Raw genomic sequence first — 23,011 nt, forward strand, 5'->3', positions numbered from 1 at the left:
GACGCTACTCAGTGTCCGAGACCCAATCCCGCTACCCTTCAGACCGGATCTGTTGTCCCAGGGGTCTGTACTCCATCCGTGCCCAGACCGTCTACATCTCAGGGTCTGGATGTTGAGAGGAGGAGGTTACAGGCTTTAGGCTGTCCAGAAACGGCAATCTCGACATTGCTTAGTGCTAGAAGAAGCTCAACGAACAGGGTTTATCAGAGAATCTGGGAAAAATTTTCTGCACAGTTGACTACAAGGCCTGATCCTCAATCTTCAATTAAGATCCAGGATGTATTGAGCTTTCTCCAATCAGGTCTGGACTTGCCTCTATCAGTGAGTTCGCTCAGAGTCCAGGTCTCGGCTATTTCCGCTTTTACAGGGATCTCCTGGACCACTCATGCCCTAATTCGTCAGTTCTTCCAAGGGGCAGTGAGAATCAGACCTCAGAGAAAACCCAGGTTTCCCAAGTGGGATCTGCCACTAGTTCTGGATTTCCTGGCGGGTCAGATTCAAGACAGGTCTGATTCTTTGACCATAAGAGAGCTTACACTGATAACAGTGTTTCTGGTAGCTGTAACCTCAGCAAAAAGAGTGTCGGAAATTGGGTCCTTTGGGACACAAGAGCCTTTCTTAACATTTTTTCCTGACAGAGTGGTGCTCATTCCCATGCTGGATGCGAGACCAAAAAGGACTTCTGTCTTCCATGAAAACATAGAAACAGTGTTACCAACCTTTAGACAGGAAGAGGAAGAATCTTTGGTTCATCCTCTGGATGTTGGAAAATGTATTAAGAAATATTTAGATGCCACTTCCTCTTTCAGAAAATCAGAACATCTTTTTGTTACCTTCTATGGAAAAAACAAAGGTTCAAGAGCCTCGACGAGATCCATTTCCTCCTGGATCATCCAGACCATCCAGTGGGCTTATAGGGCTAAGGGCTTGACCCCTCCAGCAGTAGTTACAGCTCATTCGACGCGGAGCATCTCTACCTCCTGGGCAGTATCCAGACATGTGGCTCCTGAAGTCATCTGCAGAGCAGCGTCGTGGTCCTCTATTAACACGTTCCTGTCCCATTACTGTGTTGAGCCAGCGGCTCTTTCGTCTGTGAATTTTGGTTTGCAAGTCCTGTCTGTTTGACAAAATGCATTAAACTTTTCTGTTCAGCACCTGCCCACCCTGTGTGTACGGCGAGTTATTTCCCTATACGTATGCTGCCATGGAGTCTGTCAGGAAAACGGAAAATTTATATCAAATACTTACCGTAATTTTCCTTTCCTGATGGACTCCATGGCAGCAGGAGTTCCCTCCCGGATTTCTGTGGAGGATAGTTACAGAACACGTGTGCTGAACAGGAGCAAAGATTTATAGGATTGAGGTCCTATGGGTAGGTTTGGAGGCGGGGCCAAACCCGATACGTATGCTGCCATGGAGTCCATCAGGAAAGGAAAATTACGGTAAGTATTTGATATAAATTTTCCGTTTTTCCCTTATGTCCTCTGACAGACGCAGCTCTTCAATGTTTCTTCACCAATGGGACGTCCCATAGCAGTGTAGGCATGAGGGGTGGGAAGAACGCAACCAACAACTGTTAACGTATTAACAAGGCTAGAAAACGTAGCCAACAGGGCAACAGAAAGCCCAACCAACACCAACAGGAGCCCAAAACAAAAATTCACCCCTGAAAGAGAACATCAATCTCTTCAGCAAACAGCAGCCAAAGGAAGCATCCGAGGATGCCATTAAATCAATCTTGTCGAATTTTGTAAAAGTGTGTACAGACGACCAGGTCACCGCTTTACACACCTGAGCCACAGAAGCCTGATGGTAAAAAGCCCAAGAGGCACTCAGCGCTCTAGTAGAATGCGACCTCACAGGGAAAGGAGGCACCTGACCCTTCAGTGAATAGGCCTGAACAATAGTCTGTCTGATCCATTTTGATATGGTTGCAGCAGACACAGCCAAACCCTTCCGAGATCCCTCAGGAAGGACAAACAGGGAATCAGACATCTGAAAGGATTCCGTGGCCGACAGGTAAACCCTGATCCCCGAACCACATCCAGAGAATGCAAGGCAAATTCTTTAGGATGCTTGGGCTTCGCACAGAGTGAAGGCAATCAATATCTTCATTAAGGTGGAAAGCCGACACCACCTTAGGAAGAAAAGATTGGTTAGGTCGCAGAACAACCTTATTCCTATGAACGACCAGATAAGGCGACGGGAAGACAGAGCCACCAACTCAGACACCCTGCGAGCAGAGGTGATAGACACCAGAAAGGCAACTTTATGAGACAACACAGGCAGAGAGATTTCTCTGATATTCTCAAAAGGAGGTCGTTGCAGAACGGACAAAACCAAATTCAGATCCCACAAAGGCAAAGGGGATCTCCTCGGTGGAGCCAGATGACGCAACCCTCGAATAAAGGTGTGAATCAAGGAGTTAGTCGCCAAGGGACATTGGAAGTAAATGGCTAAGGCCGACAACCGACCTTCAATTGTGCCTAAAGTCAAACATTCAAAGTATGTGTATCTGGTGTCACCACAAGGTGGCATTATGGACACCAATGTGTGACTGTGCCACGCCCTATCATATAGGGCAGGGGTGGGGAACCTCCGGCCCGCGGGCCGTATGCGGCCCGCACAATCCTTCTGTCCGGCCCGCACAATCGTTGCGATCCGTGCCGCTGTGTCACAAGGAGCCGATGGCTCCGTTCTGAAACTGTGAATCTCCGAAAAGGCTGGACCCGAGGCGCAGAGCAGTGCGCTTCGAGCCCGCCCATTTGTGTGACAATAGCGAATGAAAATTCGCTACTGTCTCATGGATCCGCCTCCTCCTCGGCCAATGTCATTGGCCGAGGAGGAGGCGGGACGCGGGAGGACTCGAAGAGACGCGGGGACTGAAGAGAGGAAGCCGGCCGCCGCTACAACAGGTAAGTGCTCTGGGGCTTGGCACGCTATTCACTCAGCATTGTGGCCAATCACTCCGCATTGAAAGGGGGCACGCTCTGGGCACTGCGCATTAAAAGGGGGCACGCTGTGGGCACTCCGCATTGAAAGGGGGCACGCTGTGGGCACTCCGCATTGAAAGGGGGCACGCTCTGGGCACTGCGCATTAAAAGGGGGCACGCTCTGGGCACTCTGCATTAAAAGGGGGCACGCTGTGGGCACTGCGCATTAAAAGGGGGCACTCTGCATTAAAAGGGGGCACGCTGTGGGCACTCCTCATTGAAAGGGGGCACGCTGTAGTCAATCACTCTGCATTGAAATGGGGCACGCTGTGGGCACTCCGCATTGAGCGGGGGCACGCTGTGGGCACTGCGCATTAAAAGGGGGCACTCTGCATTAAAAGGGGGCACGCTGTGGGCACTCCACATTGAAAGGGGGCACGCTGTGGTCAATCACTCCGCATTGAAAGGGGGCACGCTGTGGGCACTCCGCATTGAAAGGGGGCACGCTGTGGGCACTCCGCATTGAAAGGGGGGCACGCTGTGGTCACTATGCATTGAAAGGGGGCACGCTGTGGTCAATCACTCCGCATTGAAATGGGGCACGCTGTGTTCAATCACTCCGCATTGAAAGGGGGCACGCTGTGGTCACTATGCATTGAAAGGGGGCACGCTGTGGTCAATCACTCCGCATTGAAATGGGGCACGCTGTGTTCAATCACTCCGCATTGAAAGGGGGCACGCTGTGGTCAATCACTCCGCATTGAAATGGGGCACGCTGTGTTCAATCACTCTGCATTGAAAGGGGGCATGCTGTGGTCACTCCGCATTGAAAGGGGGGCACGCTGTGGTCACTATGCATTGAAAGGGGGCACGCTGTGGTCACTCTGCATTGAAAGGGGGCACACTGTGGTCACTCTGCATTGAAAGGGGGCACGCTGTGGTCACTCTGTATTGAAAGGGGGGCACGCTGTGGTCACTCTGCATTGAAAGGGGGCACGCTGTGGTTACTCTGCATTGAAAGGGGGCACACTGTGGTCACTCTGCATTGAAAGGGGGCATGCTGTGGTCACTCTGCATTGAAAATGGGGCACGCTGTGGTCACTCTGCATTGAAAGGGGGCACGCTGTGGTCACTCCGCATTGAAAGGGGGCACGCTGGTCTCTCTGCATTGAAAGGGGGCACGCTGTGGTCACTCCGCATTGAAAGGGGGCACGCTGTGGTCACTCCGCATTGAAAGGGGGCACGCTGTGGTCTCTCTGCATTGAAAGGGGGCACGCTGTGGTCACTCTGCATTGAAAGGGGCACGCTGTGGTCAGTCTGCATTGAAAGGGGGCACACTATACCTTGATCACTGAAGGCTCCTTTCACACTTTTGTGACCTCAAAGTCACGCAATTTTTTACAGCGTTTTTTGCCGCAAATCAATGCCTATTACATTTATGCATACATTTTGTACGGCCCCCGAATGATGTCCAAATGGCCCTTGGTAGAAAAAAGGTTCCCCACCCCTGATATAGGGAAACCAAAAAATGCTATTGCACGAAAAAAACTGAATTTTTGTAAAATCTTACCTGTAAAATTCCTTTCTCTGAGTCCTCCGACAGTCGCCTCCACCTCTAAGTCATCACTGTTGGGTATTGACTTCCCATCCGCAGGAGTAGCTAGGCATATAGACTTAGTCAAAAGACAAAAGGCATTAGCATATACACACCCATGGGGGCTGTCCCATCTGGTCAATACCCCCCCTGCATCACCACTCCCAACTCAGTTTGGTAGCATAGCAGTAGGTAATAAGAACCCCAAAAGAGGGGCGGGGGCGGCGACTGTCGGAGGACTCAGAGAAAGGAATTTTACAGGTAAGATTTTACAAAAATTCAGTTTTCTCTTTCGTCCTCCGACAGTCGCCGCCACCTCTAAGTCATCACTGTTGGGATGTCCCAAAGCAGTATAGACATGAGGGGTGGGAGACGCAACCGTAGAAAAGGCAACGCAGTACCCACATCAGAGAAAGGAATCTTACACGCACTGTAAGAGAACCAACTGGGCAACAGAAAAAAACAATGCTCAACAGGAGCAACAGCCCAGGAAAGCAAATGCCAACAGCCAGGGACCCAGAAAAAAACACGAGGGTCCATCATGGCACTGCCGCACTGAGAACTTTGTGGCCAAAGGAAGCATCAGCCGATGCCCGAACGTCTACTTTGTAGAATTTGGAAAAAGTATGCACCGACGACCAAGTCGCAGCCTTGCACACCTGGGCCATTGAGGCCCGATGCCAATAGGCCCAGGACGCACTCACAGATCTGGTAGAGTGCGCCTTAACAGGGAAGGGTGGAACCCGTTCCTTCAAGGCGTAAGCCTGTTCAATGGTCTGTCTGATCCATTTGGCAATAGTGGCTGCAGATGCAGCCATGCCCTTCCGAGGTCCCTCAGGAAGGACAAAGAGGGAATCCGTCTCCTGAAAGGACTCCGTAGACGACAGGTAAACCCTGATCGCCCTGACAACATCCAAGGAATGCAGAGCAACCTCCTTAGGATGCTTAGGCTTCGTACAAAGGGAAGGCAGGACAATGTCCTCATTAATGTGGAACTCAGAGACCACCTTAGGAAGAAAGGAGGGATGCGGACGCAAAACCACCTTATCCCGGTGAATCACCAAGTACGGAGAACGGCAAGATAACGCTGCCAGTTCAGACACCCTGCGAGCCGAAGTGATCGCCACCAAAAAGACAACCTTCTTAGACAGCAGAGGCAACGATATTTCCCGAATGTTTTCAAAGGGAGCACGCTGTAAGACGGACAGAACCAAGTTCAAGTCCCATGGAGGTAAAGGCTCCTTCCTGGGAGGAGCCAAATGTCGCACACCTTGAATGAAAGTGCGAACCAGAGAGTGAGACGCCACAGGGCGTTGAAAAAGAATAGCCAGTGCGGACACCTGGCCTTTGATCGTGGCCAGCGCCAGGCGCTGGTCCACCCCAGACTGGAGGAAGGCCAACACTCTGGACACCGAGTACGATCGAGGGGAGAACTCCCTGGACTCACACCAGGCGAAATAAGCCTTCCAGGTCTTTCTAGCCTTGACAAGGGTAGGGATGACCTCAGAAGAGAGACCCCTGTCCTTCAGGACCTGGGTCTCAACAGCCAGGCCGTTAAAGCCAGCGACTGTAAAGCAGGATGGAAGATCGGACCCTGAGACAGGAGATCTTCCCGCAGAGGCAGACGCCACGGAGGCGCCACTGCCAGGTGAACAACGTCGGCGTACCAGGACCGGCGTGGCCAGTCCGGAGCCACCAGAATCACCAGGCGCGGTTCCGAGACCAATCTGCGGAGGAACCGGGCAAGTAACTGAATCGGAGGAAAGGCATACATCAGACGATACTGATGCCAAGGGGCTACCAACGCATCCGAGGCGTCCGCCAACGGATCGCGCATTCTTGCCACGAACCTTTCCATCTTTTGATTTAGCCAGGATGCGAACAGATCCACGTCCGGGGACCCCCACCTCACACACAGCATTTGAAAGACCTCCGGGTGTAGGGACCATTCCCCCTGGTCCAGGGTCTGGCGGCTCAGATAGTCGGCCTGCCAATTCTCCACACCCGGAATGTGAACTGCCGAGATCGCCGGGACATGAGCCTCGGCCCAAGACAGAATGTCGGCCCAAGACAGAATGTCGGTCACCTCCCGGGCTGGCCGAGCACTCCTGGGACTGAGGCAGTCTGTCCCACCTGGCCAGGATCTCCGCTTGGAGAGCCCGCGTGTGGAACTGAGCAAAGGGTATCGCCTCGAAGGCCGATACCATCAACCCCAGGCCCCGCATACAGGTCCTGAGTGACGAGGACGGGCTGTCCCTGAGGGACCTGATCTCGTCAAGCAAAGTCCGGAGCTTGTCCTCCGGTAAGAACACCTTTGCCTGAGCAGAGTCCAGAATCATTCCCAGGTAGGGAAGACGAAGCGATGGAGACAACGTCGATTTCTGAACGTTGATGGTCCATCCGAACTCCTGGAGCGTCTGCACCGTGGTGGACAGATCGCGCACTAGGTACTGGCTGGCACGTGATCTCAGAAGTAGATCGTCCAGGTAACCCAAGACCGCAATGCCCTGAGCCCTCAGTAGGCCCAGAACCGGCGCCAACACTTTGGTAAACACCCTTGGTGCCGAAGCGAGACTGAAAGGTAACGCCACAAACTGGTAGTGGTCCTCTGCGATAGCAAACCGAAGGCACCGCTGGTGACCCTCGAAAATGGGGATGTGCAGGTACGCATCCTTCAGATCTATCGAGGCCAGGAATTCCGGGTCTGCCAATTCTCCACACCCGGAATGTGAACTGCCGAGATCGCCGGGACATGAGCCTCGGCCCAAGACAGAATGTCGGCCCAAGACAGAATGTCGGTCACCTCCCGGGCTGGCCGAGCACTCCTGGGACTGAGGCAGTCTGTCCCACCTGGCCAGGATCTCCGCTTGGAGAGCCCGCGTGTGGAACTGTGCAAAGGGTATCGCCTCGAAGGCCGATACCATCAACCCCAGGCCCCGCATACAGGTCCTGAGTGACGAGGACGGGCTGTCCCTGAGGGACCTGATCTCGTCAAGCAAAGTCCGGAGCTTGTCCTCCGGTAAGAACACCTTTGCCTGAGCAGAGTCCAGAATCATTCCCAGGTAGGGAAGACGAAGCGATGGAGACAACGTCGATTTCTGAACGTTGATGGTCCATCCGAACTCCTGGAGCGTCTGCACCGTGGTGGACAGATCGCGCACTAGGTACTGGCTGGCACGTGATCTCAGAAGTAGATCGTCCAGGTAACCCAAGACCGCAATGCCCTGAGCCCTCAGTAGGCCCAGAACCGGCGCCAACACTTTGGTAAACACCCTTGGTGCCGAAGCGAGACTGAAAGGTAACGCCACAAACTGGTAGTGGTCCTCTGCGATAGCAAACCGAAGGCACCGCTGGTGACCCTCGAAAATGGGGATGTGCAGGTACGCATCCTTCAGATCTATTGAGGCCAGGAATTCCCCTGGACTCAGGGAGGCCACCACCGAACGGAGAGACTCCATACGGAACTTCCGAACACGCACAAAGCGGTTCAGCGCTTTTAGGTCCAGAATAGGACGCACTTTGCCCTCCTTTCTGGGCACAGTGAACAGATTGGAATAAAACCCTCGAAACCTGTCCCGATGAGGCACCGGGACAATCACTCCCTGAGCAAGCAGGTCCTACACCGCTTGATGCATGTCCTGCAGACTCTCTGGAAGCAGATGAAGATTGGAGGAAAAGAATCTGTCCGCCGGCCGGGAAATCCCGATCGAACGATTTCCAGAACCCACCTGTCCGATATCCGGAGCAACCATGGTTGGAGGAAACCGCGCAAACGTCCCCCCACCCCTGAAACGGGTGAGGGTGCCCCTTCAGGCAGAGGCGGATTGACCCGCCGCGCCAGCATTGCCGGACTTCTGCTTACCCACCCAGGGCTTCTTCTGACTGCCCTGGGCCTTGAAGGGCTTGCCCTTGGATTGGTTCCGAAAGGCACGAAAGGACCCCTGATTTGATCTAGGCCCAGAACCCCGCTTGCCCCGAAAGGACTTGTTCTTCGGGTTCTGGGGCAGCATAGTGCTCTTGCCCCCCGTGACGCCTTTCACCAGGGTATCCAACGCCTCGCCAAAAAGGTGAAACTCAGCATAGGGAAAATCAGCAACTGTTTTCCGTGAGGACTGGTCAGCCGACCAGCTCTTCAGCCATATCAGTCGCCGGTTAAGTACCGCGACACTAGAGAGGCGAGCCACTAAGGGGGCCTCATTCAAGGCTGCATCACACAAATACATGACTCCTTGGTGGATCTGATCCACCATTTCCAGCCGGGCAGGCGGAACACCATCAGACACGAGATTGCACCTAAGCAGCTGGAGACTCCAACCGCCGGTCCGTGGGATCCCGGAAAACCAGGGTATCCTCAGTAGGAACCAAGGTAGCCTTGTTTAACACAGCCACAGTGTGATCTACCTGTGGAGGCACACACCATCGTGATTCCGTAGCCGGCGCAAAAGGATAAAGCAATTTGAACCGACTAGGTACCAGGAATGGACGTTTTAACGTGCGCCACATTTCATTAACAGTGTAATGAAACTCAGCTGGGCAGGGGAAAACCTGCGCAGACTTGCGGGTCCTGTGCGTCCCAAATGAGGACACAATGCCCAGAGGACAGGGTTCATCCTCTAAATGCAAGATCTCCTTAACAGAAACAATTAACTCATCCATGGTCGCCCGTTCTTCAGGTGACCCTGGGGAGGAGGTATCAACCCCCTCCATTTCAGCCTCCCCCTTGGACCCCGGGGGGTCCAGGGATGAGCGGGACCCTGAAAAGGGCATGCTCACAGCAGCAGCCATATCCCCATCTGAATCAGAAGAGAGAGACAATCTGGGCCTCTTTTTTGCAGCACGTTCAGACATCAGCATTTCCATATTAGACACCATGTGTCTGCAGCTGTGCTGCGGACTTGAGCAGCGTGGGAGCAGAGGCTGACAAGGCGGGGAGCAGAGGCTGACGTGTGTGAGGAGCGTGTGTGTGTGTTTGACCAAAGGAGCGAGTGTGTGTGTGTGAACACCCCCCCCCTTCTAAAGAGAGCGGCGCCGAGCGGTGCGAACCCCCCCCCCCTGAGAAGAGCGGCGGCGAGCGGTGCGAGACCCCCCCCCTGAGAAGAGCGGCGGTGAGCGGTGCGTGACCCCCCCCCCCTCATGAGAAGAGCGGCGACGCGACCCCCCCCACCCCCCCCCCAGAGGTAAGAGCGTGGTGTGCGGGCAGCGAGCGGTGAGGTAACCCACCCCCTGCAAGGGCGGGCGGCAGACAGAGAGAGGACAAGGGGGGCAGAGGAGACACACAATTCCTGACCTGGCCATTGGCAGGGAGAGGAGCTGAGGGGAGACTGATCGGCAAGTGACAGAGGAGGGAGACAGGAGCCTAAGCAAGTGTCAGGCTTAAAGGAACACACACACATACAGGGCTGGTGACTGAGGTTGATCACTGAGGCCCAGCGAGTACCTGGTGAGTATCCTTGCGACTGGGAGTGTCCTTGCGACTGGGAGTGTCCTTGCGACTGGAGTATCTAGCGACTGGTGAGCATCTTGCGACTGGGAGTGTCCTTGCGACTGGTGAGTATCTAGCGACTGGTGAGCATCTTACCACTGGTGAGTATCTAGCGACTGGTGAGCATCTTACCACTGGTGAGTATCCCTGCGACTGGTGAGTGTCCTTGCGACTGGTGAGTGTCCTTGCGACTGGTGAAGTGTCCTTGCGACTGGTGAGTTTCCTTGCGACTGGTGACTGTCCCTGCGACTGGTGAGTGTCCCTGCGACTGGTGAGTGTCCCTGCGACTGGGAGTGTCCCTGCGACTGGTGAGTGTCCTTGCGACTGGTGAGTGTCCCTGCGACTGGTGAGTTTCCTTGCGACTGGTGAAGTTTCCTTGCGACTGGTGAGTATCTTTGCGACTGGTGAGTATCTTGCGACTGGTGAGTGTCCTAGCGACTGGTGAGTGTCCTTGCGACTGGTGAGTGTCCCTGCGACTGGTAAAGTTTCCTTGCGACTGGTGAGTATCTTTGCGACTGGTGAGTATCTTTGCGACTGGTGAGTGTCCTTGCGACTGGTGAGTGTCCTTGCGACTGGTGAGTGTCCTAGCGACTGGTAGTGTGGTGCGACTGACCGGCTGTGCGATTGTGAGGGTGGTGCGACTGAACCGGGCTGTGAGACTGTGAGTGAGTGCGACAGGAGTGTGGTGCGACTGACCGGGTGGTGCGGCTGGGAGTGTCGTGCGACTGACCGGGCTGTGAGATTGTGAGTGTTGTGCAACTGAGGGTCAAGTGAGTGAAGCGGAGTACCAGAGGGTGAGAAGGTAGAGTTAGGAAGTCAGGAAATAGCCACATAGGATAGACTTAAATCACTGAATCCCCATTAGATTAGATTAGTAGGTACAATGCCCGGCGGGTGTGGAGATGCGACTCGGTGTACATCTTGTAATATGTATGCGTTCCTCAGACATGTGATCGAGGGCGAATACAAATGCGCAAAATGTAAGCACGTTGTTTCCCTGGAAGCTCAGGTCCTGAATCTAGGGAAGCAGCTGGCAACACTGAGACGAATGTCCATACCGGAGGAGAGCCAGGATCGTACCTGTTACGGAACAGGGCACCCCTGAGCAGGTACCTCCGTTGACAGATGCTCCTAGTGCTTCCCGAGGGCTCCAAGCACTCCATCAGACACCGTAAGCACTTCAGACTCCACGAACCGCCGCAGCTTGGTTAGGGTCTTGGCATCTCCTACCCACCCTGGACCAACGACAAGGCTCCAGGTTCCTGTGGGTGAACCTCTCTTTCCCCAGAGAGTGCAGCAGAACAAGCTCTTACACAAGCTCTTACAAGAGCTCAGTGATTCTCTAAGGGAGTATGGAAGACCATAGCAATCCCTGCAGCAGATTCCCCCAATAACGAGACAAAGCTCCGAGATGAGGGTAAAACAGGAACAACATTTATTGGAAGAACAGAGCACACTTTTATACAGAAATTGGAACATCCTTCCCCCAACAACCGCTTTCCCATTGGTCAATTGCAAAGCACTTGCAGTCCTCACCAAGGTCCTCTCCAGCATATGCAAATGAGGGCTTGAAAATGAGTCAACAGGGATTGGTCAGATAGCTTTGACCAATGCAAGGAGACAGAAGCCCCAGGGGGCAATCAATGCACACAACAGTCAGACACAGAACAATGGTTCTCTAACGAGCCCTCAATACACATCACTTTGAGTGTCAATAGACCGCCCGTCTCCTCAGAACTTCCTGTAATGCCCATATTAGGAGTTGGCTTCCTGTTCCTTACAGTTTACAGGAATACGTTTTAGCTTCCAGGAGAGGCAAGGCTCCATTAGCCACATGTTTAAAGAAACACAAAAAGACACAAAAATGCATAACTCCCAGTCTACTGAACAGAACCCCTACATTCAACCCATCCCCAGATAGCCTGGATCTGAGCGCTCAACATATCCAAACAGCGCTCAGATGCCACAAACAGTCAAATTGCCATGGGGTTTACGTTTAGCCTGGGCTGATGAGAGGGTCCATAGTCCCATTGCAGGAGGCGAGCAACCAGGCTTCTCCAACGCCCAGTGGCGAGATTGGTCTCGTCACAGTACCTGTCAGGTGCAGGCAGGGGTCTGCACAGAGGTGGGCGGAGTATCGGAGGTGCAGGCATCAGAGCAGAGTAGACATGTGACAGTTAGGAAGGGTAGAGGGCAAAAAGGCAAGGAGGCTGATCCTGGGCTGGAGCACCCCAATAGATACGCCCCGTTGTGTGATGTTGGGGAAACCAGTCAGGGACCAGCATTGCTGGAGCAGAGTGATGCCCCTAGCTGCCAGGGGAAGAACTCCTCCAGTGAGGCTGGGAGAAAGGGAAAGGAAAGACAGGTGCTGGTGGTAGGGGACTCAATTATTAGAAGGACAGACAGTGTAATCTGTGACAAAGACCATGTGTGCCGAACAGTCTGTTGTTTGCCGGGCGCTCGGGTTCGGCACATCGCGGATCGGGTGGACAGATTATTGGGTGGGGCTGGGGAAGACCCAGCTGTCATGGTACACGTGGGTACCAATGACATAGGCAGAGGAAGACGGAGAGTCCTAAACGATTTCAGGGACTTAGGCGCTAAGTTGAGGAGAAGGACCTCCAAGGTAGTATTTTCCGAAATACTACCTGTACCTCGAGCCACACCAGAGAGGCAGCGGGAGATTAGGGAAGTTAACAAGTGGCTGAGGAGCTGGTGTAGTAAGGAGGGTTTCGGGTTCCTGGAGAACTGGGCTGACTTCTCAGTCGGTCACCGGCTCTTTTGTAGGGACGGATTGCACCTAAATGGGGAGGGTGCAGCCGTACTGGGTGCGAGGATGGCCAAAAAGCTAGAGGGGCTTTTAAACTAGGGAATGGGGGGGAGGGTACAGATGTAGAATTAGCCAGTGGAAAGCAAGTTTCAGAGGGCAGAAATGGGGGCACTAGCGGTAGGGTGTACGGAGCTCCTATACCCAGGATGGGTATGGGGAAAAATCAGGAGGGCAACCTAAAAACATCAAATGAGGATATATGTAGCCGCTCAAAATTAAGAGGTTTGTATACCAATGCCAGAAGCCTGGCCAACAAGATGGGAGAGCTGGAGCTGCTGTTGTTGGAGGAGGACTTAGATTTTGTGGGGATAACTGAGACTTGGTTTGACAGCTCTCATGACTGGATGGCGACCATTCAGGGGTATTCCCTTTATCGCAGAGATAGAGAGGGTAAAAAAGGGGGAGGGGTATGTTTGTATATTAAGAACAGTATACAGGTAAATATGAGGGATGATATTAATAATGGAGCTAAGGACGAGGCAGAATCCCTATGGGTAGAGCTTCAAAGGGAAGGCACAGTGGGGAAGGTAATATTGGGCGTATGCTATAGGCCCCCCAACCTGAGGGAGGAGGGGGAGACGGACCTCATGTTACAGATAGGATTGGCAGCAAGGATGGGAAATGTCATTATAATGGGGGACTTTAATTATCCAGATATAGACTGGGCAGATGGAACTGCGCACTCAGCCAAGGCTCGGCAGTTCCTAAATATCTTGCAGGACAATTTCATGGGTCAGATGGTGAATGCACCGACAAGAAACAATGCGGTACTTGACCTACTGATTACCAACAATACAGACCTGCTCACGGATATAGAAATACGGGAGAACTTAGGAAACAGTGACCATAGGTCAATAAGTTTCAGTATTAATTATAGGAAGCAGAGGGGTAATTTAAGGACGCTGAATTTCAAAAGAGCCAATTTCCCAAAACTGCGCTCGCTGCTAGAAAATATCAAATGGGATAGAACCCTGGAAACAAAGAACACGGAGGAAAAATGGGAGTGCTTCAAGAGCATACTTAACAAGGGGATTGACCAGTGCATTCCAAAGGGAAATAAATTTAAAAGAGCAAAATTAAACCCTGGGTGGCTAAACTCCAACATAAAAATGCATATTAGAGCTAAAGAAAAGGCCTTCAAAAAATACAAGACTGAGGGGTCATTGGCAGCATTTAAGCATTACAAAGAGTGTAATAAGAAATGTAAAGATGAAATCAGGGCGGCTAAAATAGAACACGAGAGACATATAGCGGAGGAGAGTAAAAAGAACCCCAAGAAGTTCTTTAAGTATATAAACAGTAAGAAAGCGAGGCCAGAACACATTGGCCCCATAAAAGACGACAAAGGAAATATGGCCACTGAGGACAGAGAAAAGGCGGAAGTGTTAAATAATTTCTTCTCTTCAGTCTTCACAAAAGAATCGGGGGGCTACACGAACCTAGCTTGTAAGGCCAATCTAAACAACACACCTCAGGAAGTGCCGCCATGGCTAACAGAAGACAGACTTAGAACTAAACTTGAGAAACTTAACATAAATAAATCACCGGGACCGGATGGCTTGCACCCGAGGGTTCTTAAATAGCTCAGCCAGGTGATTGCCAGACCATTATTCTTGATCTTTAAGGATAGTTTACAGACGGGTATGGTGCCAGCTGATTGGAAAAAGGCCAACGTAGTACCAATATTTAAAAAGGGGCCGAGGTATATCCCGGGTAACTATAGGCCGGTCAGCCTAACATCTGTAGTCTGCAAGATTTTGGAGGGGATGTTAAGGGACCACATACAAGACTTTAGTAATGAAAACAATATAATTAGTAGTAATCAGCATGGATTTATGAAAAATCGTTCTTGCCAAACCAATCTATTAACCTTCTACGATGAAGTGAGCTGCCACTTAGATAAAGGTAAGCCTGTGGATGTGGTGTATCTGGACTTTGCAAAGGCCTTTGACACCGTTCCCCACAAACGCTTACTGTACAAACTAAGGAAGGTAGGTATGGACCATAAGGTGAGTACCTGGATAGAGAACTGGCTCCAGGGGAGAGTACAGAGGGTGGTGATTAATGGTGAGTACTCGGATTGGGCGGGGGTGGAAAGTGGGGTCCCCCAGGGTTCTGTCCTGGGACCAATCCTGTTTAATTTATTCATATATGATCTAGAGGAGGGGATATCGAGTACAATCTCAGTATTTGCGGACGATACTAAACTAAGCATGCCAATATCTTCTATACAGGATGTGGAAACCTTACAAGCGGACCTAAACAAAATAACGGGGTGGGCAACTACATGGCAGATGAGGTTTAATGTTGATAAATGTAAAGTAATGCACTTGGGGGCCAGAAACCAGAAAGCAAGCTGCTCACTAGGGGGGGAACCTCTGGGTGAGTCTAGGATGGAAAAGGACCTGGGGGTACTGGTAGACAACAGGCTTGGAAGTGGCATGCAATGCCAAGCCGCTGCAAGCAAAGCCAACAGAATATTGGGATGTATAAAAAAGGGGATTCACTCCAGAAATAAAGAGATTATTCTCCCGCTCTACAAGACTCTGGTCCGGCCACATCTGGAGTATGCTGTCCAGTTCTGGGCACCGGTCCTCAGAAAGGATGTGCTGGAACTGGAAAGAGTCCAGAGAAGGGCAACAAAAATAATTAGGGGAATGGAGGACATCAGCTATGAGGAAAGACTACAAGCACTGAACCTATTCTCTCTGGAGAAGAGACGATTGAGGGGGGATATGATATCAATGTACAAATACTGTACTGGTGACCCTAGCATAAGGAACAAACTACTTAGAGTAAGGAAATACAACAAGACACATGGCCACTCACTAAAACTAGAGGAAAGACGGTTTAACCTTAAAATGCGTAAGGGGTTCTTCACTGTAAGAGCGGTAAGGATGTGGAATTCTCTTCCACAAGCAGTCGTATCAGCAGGGAGCATTGATAGTTTCAAAAAACTATTAGATGGGCACCTTAAAGACCACAACATACAGGGGTATACAATGTACAACATACAGGGGTATACAATGTACGGTTAAAAGCAAACACACACACGCATCATAGGTTGAACTGGATGGACTGATGTCTTTTTTCAACCTCACTATGTAACTATGTAACACCAAAGTCGCCACTACAGCAGCTAAATCGGGTCGCAGCGGGGCCACAGGAGAACTGGGGACCCCCACTAAAGCTGGGGGGAACTTGCTTTCCTGAGAATCCATTGCTCAAAGTGCACAGAAAAAAACAGTGCAATAAATGTGTACTGCCCCTTTTAAATCGCTGCGGAATGCGCAGCCCACCGCTACAGCTACAGTGACAAAGACCCCAAAAGGAGAGAGAAAACTGAGCCAGAAGCGATAATACAGAGGAATATTGAGAGCGATAACCTGCAGAGCCCGCAGAGTGTTGCCACCGATGTCCTGCTGCATATGGAAAGGAAGTGCTGCTGAAGTAGGCTGAACTTAAAGACTTTCAGTCTTAGGGAAAATGGCTGCCCCATAGGATTGCATTGGAGGCTTCAAGAAAATGGCCGTCGAACATGCGGTCGGACCGATCGTTCTACACCCACCAAAATGGCGGCGGATGGCGCCAAAACAGCATGCAGTATCGCCCACAGAGAGGCTGACCATGCCTGCCCAAATCAAAGATGGCGGACCGCGCGAGTTCACTCCGCTGCGGTCGCCACACAAAATCTGCACCCCCAACAATGCACCGAAGTGACACAGGAAAGGGGACCCCCACACATACAGAAAACTGCACAAGCGATCCCTGCAGGGACTGCATCAGGGAGTCACACAGGCACAGACATGGGGAACACACAGCAACACAGACTGCCACCCCAGACAGAGGCCCCACACAGAAGTACTTACCTGTACCGGATGGCGTGGGAAGCCTCTATGCACGGAAAACCGCTGTCCTCACCTGACAGGGAGTGCCGAGAGCCAGGGACATGACACTGCAGCACCGTAGATGTGTCCTGTGAGGTAGCCACCTCACGGCTGCATCCCTGCAGCGAACAGGGATGGGTCGTTCGTAATGCCAGGGCGAGCCATAGCTGAACGCTCAATGGCGGGCTGGGGGTCCATCTGACCCTTTTGCTCTGGAGAACCAGGGCGGTCAGTCCGAATCCCAGCACCGCATGATCCATCTTCATCCGAAGAGAAGACTAACACTAGAAGCTGACAAAATAAACAGCTAGTAAAGTAAGAAAAAACTGACATTTTCAAAGAAAATCAAATAAAAGATTAGGAAGGCTGAGACTGAAGCCCCAGCACAAGGTAAGCCTGACTACTCCTGACGCTAGGCAGATTAAAACTGAGTTGGGAGTGGTCATGCAGGGGGGTATTGACCAGATGGGACAGCCCCCATGGGTGTGTATATGCTAATGCCTTTTGTCTTTTGACTAAGTCTATATGCCTAGCTACTCCTGCGGTTGGGAAGTCAATACCCAACAGTGATGACTTAGAGGAGGCGGCGACTGTCGGAGGACGTAAGAGAAATGGACTTTACTGGCACAACATCATGACACTATGTCGTAAAAATACATCATTTTATTTCAAAACAGTTTACAAATTCTTTTTCACAGAATACATATACAAACAAGCATTGTTTTAAAGGTTATATGCAACAAACAATACGCTCAATTGATCATAAGTGAACCCCACCATACCACATGGTACCAATATGCTGAAACCACTAGAAGCCCTTTGACCTAGAGTCATGCCATATACAGGCTTTTGATGGTGTAGTTCCAGTGGTGGCGGTGTATTCACTAGTAAACGACAGGATTCTCTACATGTTTCGCGCTGTAGCGCTTCTTCTGGAGAGTGTCGTTAAATATAACACTTTATCATAAGATCTATAGGAAAGAAAAGGAGGAATATGTGCATGAAAATTCATACAATATACAGCCTCAATTCACGGAAACAGTGCTCTAAGAATAGGCAAACTATATACGATGACCTGTCTGCTGGGCGAGACAGAAATTCAATCTTGTACCCTGTACAAATCAATTCGTCAACCCATTTGTATTGAATCAGAAATGTTCAGGGTTCCAGAAAGCAACGCAGACGTCCCCCCACCCCTGAACCGGGTGAGGGCGTCCCTTCATGCTAAGGAGGATTTGTTCATCGCACCGGACTGGCCAGCCTTAGGCTTACCCGACCAAGCCTTTTGGTGTGTCCTGCGGAGGCTCTGAACGGTTTGCCTTTTCCTGCCTCCCTGAGGCACGAAAAAGCCCCCGGTGAGCCGTGAAGGAAGGCCCTCGCTTACCCTTTTGGGATTGGGGGAGAAGAGTACTCTTACCCCCTGTGAGACCCTTGATCAACTCATCCAAGGAGTCACCAAAAAGGCGTTCACCCAAAAAGTGGACATCAGACCGGTCTTTTTAGAAGCCTGGTCCGTCGACCAGCTCTTCAGTCACACCATGCGGCGTATTGCGACCCCCACCGCAGACCAGACACCCTGGCAACCAGAGGAGCCTCGTCCAGTGCCGCATTGCACAGGTACACCATGGCCTAGGCCATCTGATCCATGAGCTCAATCAGAGTTGGAGGAACTGACTCAGCTTGCAAGTTGCTCCTAAGCACCTTGATCCATTCTGTAACCGCCTGAGAAACCAGGACAGAGGCGAACACAGGTCTGAGAAGCGAACACGTCACCAAGTGCAGGTGGCAGGAAAGTGATTCCATGCGCCTTTCCACCGGGTCCTTAAACACTGGGGAGTCTTCCACGGGTACTACAGTGGATTTATTCAAGGGGAAACAGTGTGATCCACCTTAGGTCCTGTCCAGTGGTTGGAAACTGAGTCTGCAAAGGGGTAACGGCGCTGAAAGCGCTTGGGCACCACCAGCATGTGCTTAATGCGCCGCCATTGCTTATTCACAACATCGTGAAAATCCTCGGGACAAGGAAAAACCTGACCCGACTTCTGGGCTTTGCGGGAGCCGAAGATAAACCGCTTTCCTGACTGTTTGGGCTCATCATCTATATGCAATGTCTTCCTTACTGAACGAATCAGTGCTTCCACCAAAGCCCGTTCCCGCGCCGCAGCTGAGGAGGACTTATCCTCCTCGCCGTCTGACTGCGAAGACAGGGATCCCTCAGGGAGGGCAATGTCCGTGGCAACCACATCAGGCTCTGAATCAGAGGACTGAGAGGGCATCGGCCGTTTTTGGATTGCAACTTGTTTCATTACAAGATCCACTTTGAACGCCAGAGTTTCTATGGCTGCAGACAGAGACACCAGAGAAGGTGATCCGGATGGGCCGGATGCACAAATAAATTCAGAGGGGAAATTTTCACCTTGGGACTCAATTTTTAGCAAGACAAAAAAGTTGAGTACACTGGCCCTTTAAATTTGCAAACGCAGTCCGCTCCGTTATACCTCGGTACCACTGGAGTCCCCCTTTAAGCTAGCAGGTGTCCTGACAGGAGCTATATGTGTCTGAGGAATGCCCAAAGGACTAAAAACCCCTTTACTGTGCCAGCAATCTGGAGAAGCAACCGTTCTGCAATCTGTCTTCAGCAAGTGGAACTTCTGGGAGGAAGTGACCAAACAAGCACTAGAGGCCCCGCCCGCACTGACCACAGGAAAATGGTGGCAATAGAATTTATATAGGAAGCAAAGGGAAAATGGCTGCCACTCATACAGCGCGGCCTGCCCACACTTAAGATGGTGCCCGAAAACGGCGCCAAGCACTCAGGAAGGCAAGAAAATGGCTGCTGTCCTTACACAGATGCAGCCTGATGCCCACACCTAAAATGGCGGTCAAAAATGGCACCAAGCGTTCAGGAGCCCAGGGAATGAGGCCACCACGGGAATCCACTTCAGGGGACAACCCCAGGATAAGGTAACAACCTCACACCCCCCCCAGGCGTTAGACGCCGCTATAGCGCCCCCAGCAGGAGCAGGGAGGGCAGGACCTGTCCTGACAGGCCAGGGGGATCTTTCAGAGGACACAGCCCTGTTATCCCCAGGAGTGGGCCCACATCACCCCCTCAGATATCTGTCCCAGGGACACAGGGGGTGTTGCATCACTCACCATAAAATGGACCTTGGGGCTCTGCTCCGAGACAGCTCGCCTCCCACCCTGAGTGGGGGTGTTGCCAACCATAAAACGGTACGCTGCAACTCAGGGCGTTCCAGGTTGATGCGTCCCGCCAAAGCATCTGCTCACAGGCTCGTCCTCATCCGTCGGAGCTCTGTCGGGGCGAAGCCTGGGCAGACCACAACCTGCTCACGCTCGTTGGCCAGGCTGGGAGACCATAAGGATCTAGATCACAGGTGTCAAACACAAGGCCCGTGGGCCAAATCCGGCCCTCCAGGCCATTTTATGTGGCCCTCACACCTCTCCTGTAGCTGCAGGAGAGCTCCAGTCCTCCTCCAGACCTTATACTTTCTGCTTTCCAGCAATGCCTCCAGCTTCTTCCCAGCAGCACCACAAGGTAATGGAAGTGCACTGTGATGTAAAGGAGGGTGGGGGGCTCAACTTTTGATGGTGGAGAGGCTCTTGACGTCTTATGTAAGGGTAGGGGATGCTCTTGACATCCAGTCTTACAGATACAACCGGCCCTTTTGAGGGCAATCATAATGCTGATGCGGCCCGTGATTAAAGTGAGTTTGACACCCCTGATCTAGATTATCCAGTGCGAAACCTCAGCCCGGCTGTCGCTTGTAGTTCACCAGGAGGATCCCCCTGACTCTAGCTAGCGATAGTGAGTAAAGAAAAAATAAAGATAAACATTTCTCAAAAGAAAATAAAAACTGAGACCGGAGTCCCAGCAGGGAACTTAGGTCCTCCTCCTGAAACTAGGCAGCAAGAAACTGATTGGACAGCACAGTGTGTGAGGGGTTATGTGGATGGGACAGCCCCTATAGGCGTGTCAAGTGAAAGCTTTCACTGCCTAGTCTACTCCTGAAGAGGGCACATAACCCATTGTTGAAGAAACATTGAAGAGCTGCATCTGTCAGAGGACGTAAGAGAAATAGGGTTTCCATCCGTCCGGATTTCAGGGACAGGTGATCGGATAGCAGCAGGTGTCAGTGGACATGTCACCACTGAAATCTGCTGCCCCATAGAGGTACATAGAGCATATGATCAGGTCCGCCTGAAAAACTGACAGGCGGATCGGATCGCCTGTGTGAAAGGACCCATACACTTACCCCATCCTCCGCTCCAACCCCCCCAGCTAGGCCCATCCTTGCACCTTCTTCATCCCCCCCTCTGGTCTAGGATTGTGATGTCATCAAAACCAGAGCAGGCTCCATGGCCCTAGACATGGGGACAGTGACAGACAGTCCAATGACGGGTCATGGTGGAGTGCCATCTGGGGGGGAGGGGGTTTTGGTGTGCAATCTGGGGAGAAGGGCCATCTGGGGTGGGGGGGGGAATGCCATTGAGGATCAGGGAAGTAAAATGGTTTCCGTGCTTCCCTAGACATAATGAGCCATTTACCCTTGCAGTGCCACCACAGCCCCACTACAAGGGATGATTTTATCTGCCCGGAGTGCGGCTTTCTAATAAAGAATGACATTTATGCCCTTATATGGCTTTAATTTGCATTTGTCTGACTTTTAAGCCTGACTCAGGGGGTGAAAGGTCACCTGAGATCTTTGCTGTCTGGCTAAACGCCATCTCCCAGCTCCTGGGTGTGCAGAGCTCACACCTTTCATAGATGTAATAGAAGAAGGCCGGGGTTTGGGATAAATCTGGCTCTGACCGCTTCCTGGAAATAATAAATCAGGACTGGCCTGTGGGGAGGAAGTATAAAGGTTGCTGATGATGTCATCATGATGATCCAATGGCTTAATTACTTTCTAAGCTGCCAACTCGGAGTGTGCAGATAAGGAGTTCTGATGCCATGCGTGTTCCAGGCCAAGCGGTGAGCGATAGCGCCCTCTGTACTTCCCTCAGTGTATGGGTGACTATCCCGGGGCAGACATCTATGGCAAGCCATTGCTCCAATCACAGCTTTAGGAGGGCCTCTGGTAACCAATAGGCAAAGCTTCAACAATAACTTACTTTTGATTGGTTGTCCTTGAGGCGGTGAGCTTCATCCACCACCAGACACGCCCACTTGATGGAGCCCAGGATGATGCGGTCGATCATAATGAGGTCATATGATGTGAGCAGCACGTGGAATTTTAATTTGGCGTCTTTCTAGATAAAAGCGGAAACGTTAAAGTGATTGGAAAGTCTCGTGTGTGTTTTTCTATTTAAATACCAATCATGTTACACTTCCCTCCTCTTCTCGGGTCCCTCTTCTGTGTTCCTGGCCCCTCCTCTTCTCGGGTCCCTCTTCTGTGTTCCTGGCCCCTCCTCTTCTCGGGTCCCTCTTCTGTGTTCCTGGCCCCTCCTCTTCTTGGGTCCCTCTTCAGTGCTCCTGGCCCCTCCCTCCTGTCGAGTGCCCCCACAACAAGCAGCTTACTATGGGGGCACCCGAGCCGAGCTACAGGTCCCTGTGTCCATTTAGACACTGAGCTGCCATTCAGCCCTGCCCCCCTCTCCCCTGATTGGCTGATTGACTTTGATTGACAGAAGCAGGAGCCAATGTTGCCGCGGCTGTGTCCCAGCCAATCAGGAGAGAGAGTCCCAGGCGGACAAGGGACTTGTGGACATCGCTGGATAGAGATGGGGCTCAGTTACGTATAAAGGGGGTGAAGGGAGAGGGGAACACAGAAGGTTTTTTTTTATCTTAATGCATAAAATGCACCTTCTGCCTTTACAACTCGATGGGCATGGTGGGTGTCAGAGGTGAGAATGGAGAACTATTATTGAACATACGTTTGCACATTGATCGATCGTTCTTGCACTGAATAAAGCTTTCAGTTATTTTATTTATAGCATAAATACATGGAATTCTACATTTCAGCAGAAGTTGATCTTACTCTATTTAAATGCTAATTAACTTGTTGAACTGGTTCATAAAAGTCAAACAGGAAGTGATGTTGCCAGGAAATGAAGGGGGGAGACAAGAAATTAGATAACAAAGCCATGTGCTGAATGAAAGGAAGAGGGGTCCATAACAACAAGAACTGAGAAGAAAGGAGGCTCTCTGCCAGAGGGGACATCACCAAAGAAAGGAGGACACAAAGCTACACTATGAGACCTTCAGATTTCATGCAACAATGTCTGAGTAGCCTGGATCCCTGTTTGTTACAGAAGTCACAA

General features: G+C 51.5%; 1 protein-coding gene across 1 annotated transcript in view; it reads right to left on the reverse strand.

Annotated features, from left to right (window-relative positions):
- LOC309561683 (chromodomain-helicase-DNA-binding protein 5-like) overlaps positions 1-23,011 on the reverse strand; it is a gene marked incomplete at both ends in the record, with an annotated part of 114,839 nt that overhangs the window by 45,767 nt on the left and 46,061 nt on the right. The window contains one exon of the mRNA XM_082265671.1: positions 21,863-22,000. Coding sequence (XP_082121797.1) covers positions 21,863-22,000 — 138 coding nt within the window. The remainder of the gene's footprint in view (positions 1-21,862; positions 22,001-23,011) is intronic.

Source organism: Pelophylax lessonae (assembly GCF_965119305.1).
Source record: "Pelophylax lessonae genome assembly, chromosome: 8".
In the NCBI taxonomy this organism is placed as follows: Eukaryota; Metazoa; Chordata; class Amphibia; order Anura; family Ranidae; genus Pelophylax; species Pelophylax lessonae.